This window comes from Cicer arietinum, chromosome 7, assembly GCF_000331145.2.
Source record: "Cicer arietinum cultivar CDC Frontier isolate Library 1 chromosome 7, Cicar.CDCFrontier_v2.0, whole genome shotgun sequence".
NCBI lineage: Eukaryota > Viridiplantae > Streptophyta > Magnoliopsida > Fabales > Fabaceae > Cicer > Cicer arietinum.
Genome location: NC_021166.2, coordinates 52,199,227 through 52,203,632, shown reverse-complemented (window position 1 = coordinate 52,203,632; position 4,406 = coordinate 52,199,227). Strand labels below are relative to the sequence as shown.

The window sequence follows — 4,406 nt, the reverse complement described above, 5'->3', positions numbered from 1 at the left end:
GTGAACCAAAAAGGAAAATGACATGCTGTGTTGTGTTGAAGATAAGGGAGGGCAAATTAGAATTTGCGTGGTTAAGCAATTTCAAGAGAAGAAAATATCTCTTGTTTAACCTTCGAATTTCCGAAGTGCAACATTGTCGCTAAGCTCCAACTAAAGATATGGAAGAACGTACACAAAGGTAGTAGCAAACTTTGTTTAACATATCTAACAATGTTTTAGAAGCTTATAGGTTTTCCTATTCCTTTTGTCACTCTTCCTTAGGTATGCAGTGGTGACAGGGGCAAACAAAGGAATTGGATTTGAGATAGTAAGACAGTTAGCTTCAGCTGGAATCAAAGTTGTGCTTACAGCAAGAGATGAAAAAAGGGGTCTTCAAGCATTGGAAACACTCAAAGCTTATGGTTTATCTGATTTTGTTGTGTTTCATCAACTAGATGTTGCTGATGCTTCAAGTGTAGCTACTCTTGCTCATTTTGTCAAATTCCAATTTGGGAAACTTGATATTCTGGTAACATTCAATTTTTTTTATAGGGAATGAGTGGTTATATTAGTTTTCGATTTAAATTTGGAACTTAAGACTCATTTGGTATCTCTCTAACCGAAAATTTAATTAAGATTAAAATATACTTTTGCTCTATAATAGAATTTTTTTTTTTAACTTTAGTCTCTTTAAAAATTTATCTACTTTTATTTTTTATTCTTCGCATTTTGTAAAATAGGGTGTTTTTAGTCTTGAAAACAGAAATTAAAAACACTCTATTTTTATAAATAAATAAAAAGGAGAAAAATAATGAATATTGTTATTAAAATTATAGATAAATATAGAAAAAGGAGAAAGAGAGAATGATAAAATAAGAGAATATTACATTATGTTTTTCAAGGTACATTCTTACAAGGTTATATATGAGTTCTATTTATATGAATTATTTCTTGTAATTTACAAGTATATTAAGAGTCTATTATTAAGTACACTAACACAATGAATTGAATGAATCTTTAATATTTAAGAGAATTATAGGGCGCAGGAAGATGGACATCCACCAAACTCTAATTATTCCCAACATGAATAAATTTATTACAAGGACTAACATATTAAACCCTTTAATCAATATATATTATCATGTTTTGTACTAGTAATTAATTGAAGAACTATGCAGCACATGAGTTTACATATTTTCCAATGCAAGTCACAGAGTTCATCTTATAATTCCATTTTTTCTTCTTTATTTTCCCCCCTTTTTGTGCGGTTATTGGTGCATAATTCGCGTTAATTTAGGGATCCATTAAAAATGAAGACAGGATAATATGGAGTTGATGAGTACCTTAAACAGGCCTCAGTTGCCATTTAACTGGCTTAATTGATTTTGTTATCACTATAAGTTTTTTAGAGTTGTTAGATGTTGTTTGTTAAGTTGTATATATTTCATTGAACAAAGATTAATTGTATTGTGAAGGTTAACAATGCTGGGATTGGCGGAATTGAAATTAAAGACAGTGATGTATTCACTTCAGCAATCATTACAAACGGGGTTAGTATAAATCAACACATATTATACGATGATTTAGATTGCATGCAGTTCTGCGGTCAGGATATCTATGATTGTCTGATTAAGATCAGTCGGTCATGTATACATAGTTTTGTTTTATTTTTGGGATAGCGGCATTTTTACTTCTATATATATATATATATAATGGTTTTGAGTATTGAGTTGTTGTTATCTTGCAGGCACTATCTAATGATGAATTGAGAAGAGGAATGACACAAACATATGAGTCAGCTAAAGAATGCTTGCAAATAAATTATCATGGACCTAAAAGAACATTTGAATACCTTCTTCCACTCCTCCAATTATCTGATTCACCAAGAGTAGTGAATGTATCATCAACATTGGGCAAGATAGAGGTAACCTATATACCTATTATTCATACTCCAATCAATTCTTAAGAATCAATAAGCTTGTAATTATGACTTATAATATTGTTTATTGATGTAAAATCAGTGTGTATCAAATGAATGGGCTAAAGGAGTTCTAAGTGATGCTAGTAACCTAACAGAAGAGAGAGTAGATGAAGTGTTAAAGGAGTTTCTCAAAGATTTTGAAGAAGGGTCCTTAGAAAGAAAAAATTGGCCCAAGTATTTGGCTGCCTATACTGTTTCTAAAAATTCTCTAAATGCATATACAAGAATTATTGCAAAGAAATATCCAAACTTTTGCATCAATTGTGTTTGCCCTGGATATGTCAAAACAGATATGACTGTTAATACTGGCTTCTATACAGTTCAAGAAGGTGCTTCTAATCCTGTCAGGTTAGCACTACTTCCCAATGGTAGTCCCTCTGGCCTCTTCTATATTCGAGATCAAGTCTCTTCATTTTGATTGCTATTTTATATTATATATATTTTACAATTTTAATGAACTATGTATAAGATTTACTTTATGCCATAAATCATTTTTACATTATCAATAAACAATATGTTAAATTTTGTATACAGATGATTTATGGAAATTAAACTTCTATATATAAACTGTATTGCTTGTTAATAGTCCTAAAAATTTACTTTTGACTCTGTTATTGTATGATTTTAGTCTTGATTCTGCTAAAAGTAAAAACTAAAATTGACTTTGAAATTTCAAAACTACGGACCTAATTAATTGAGTATTGACAATTGCATATGTAAGTTTAGATAGGCTAATTGCATACTTGTGTGGCATTTTTCTTCTTATTATTATTTATCTATTTTTTTATTTCCTTCATTTATTATCATATATAATAAATATAATGTACATGATGATGTATTAAGAAGTTTTTCTAAATAAATATCATGAATTTCTCACTTTTTATTTTAAAAAATAATTAATATTATATTCTAGTTTTTTTTAGTTATATTCATATTAAAAGAAAAAATATTAGGAGAGTGATTAAAAAAATTGAAATATATAATTTTTTCCTATTTTTCAGTTTTCAAACTATATTTCAAAAAAAATAAAATTACCAATTTTCTCCGCTTACAGTATTAAAAAAAAAATTGCCAAAATGAATTTTATTTATTTGTTTTCTTGAAAACAACTTTATGAAATTTATTTATAAAATAATTTTAAAAATAAACTCATTCAAAGAGACATTATATTCTTTTTTATCATTTGAAAGTCAATATTCAAAGTTGTTCGTACGATTTAAAGAGATCATTCTCTTATTTTATGATTTTATTTTTACGTCAATTAACTCAACAAATTTTTTATATATAATTTTTTACTTCAATTAATAAACATAGAAGAAGAATATAGACCAATATTTCTATTACCTTTTTATTTTAAAATTTTTTAAACTGAATTTTTAGAAATATTAAAAATGACAAAACATTGTTTTGAAAATGCATGTTTTTCTAACTTGTCTTCCTTTTTCTCTCGATCACCCTCCTGTATAAAGAAATAACTTATCCATAAGAAGAAGAAAAAAAACCTTCCCGCATCCACCCATAGCCCAACATCTAAGACTAAATTTTCTTGTTGTAATCAAATATTATAGAGCCTACATAATAAATCACTTAGTGGAAGAGTGTGAAGACACACGTCTTTTCAGAAAGAAATATAACGACCATCACTCACCTTTTTCTATATCGCCTCTAAGAATTATTTAGAATCACTCTCCTAAATATTGCGTACATAATTTACATTACATTTCACACATCTTTTGGAAGGTGCACAAAAATAGAAGAGATAGTTGAAGTGTGTTTATTTAATTTTAAAATTATTTTCTTAATTCTAATTTTGATTCTGGTTTGATGACTTAACTATATTAATCAAATGTAACAATATACAAATAAAACGGAAGTAAAAAAAATAACACACCATATTTTATCTCAATTTACCACCAACTTGGTTGCTACGTCCAATCCATTCACATAAAAAGATTTCTCCATTAATTCAAAACTTTGAATTACAACAGTATTTGACCCTACAGGTCAATCTTCTCAAAACAACTTGAATCTACAGACTTTTTGAGGCAAACCGCACCTTGACTCTACAAGTCAAGTATTCTCTATACAACTTGAAACCTACAAATTGTCAGAGACAAACTAAAATCACTATCGAACTGGATACAATGAGTTGAAAACTGTTTCTGTTTTGCTTCTTCTAAGTAGATTTGTTACAATGATTACACATTTACAATGAAATACTAAGCACAAAATAAGTAATTAATATCATTTTTTTATGCTTTAAATTATAGAAATATAAGTTTGAGTCAGATTGCAATCCACACTTCTTATGTTTTCTGCTTTCTGCTTCAACCTGTTTTTTTGGGCTTTTACTAATTTTGTACTCCATTTTACACAAAACCAAAAAACACACGCAAACTTCTTGTTCCTACACCTTGTGTAGCTAGAAATAACTCATCACCATCTT

The 4,406-nt window shown here is 28.2% G+C and overlaps 1 protein-coding gene across 2 annotated transcripts; it reads left to right on the top strand.

Annotated features, from left to right (window-relative positions):
• LOC101501892 ((+)-neomenthol dehydrogenase-like) lies at positions 1-2,555 on the top strand. 2 transcript variants are annotated; one of them, XM_012720064.3, is made up of 5 exons: positions 1-178; positions 262-508; positions 1,455-1,529; positions 1,727-1,903; positions 2,001-2,555. In XM_012720064.3, exons 1-5 carry the CDS (start codon positions 159-161, stop codon positions 2,376-2,378), a joined length of 897 nt encoding a protein of 298 aa, XP_012575518.1. In that variant the 5' UTR covers positions 1-158; the 3' UTR covers positions 2,379-2,555. The 2 variants fall into 2 exon arrangements, with proteins under 2 accessions (XP_012575518.1, XP_012575519.1); XM_012720065.3 differs by lacking the exon at positions 1,455-1,529.
• The last annotated feature ends 1,851 nt before the right edge of the window (positions 2,556-4,406 follow it).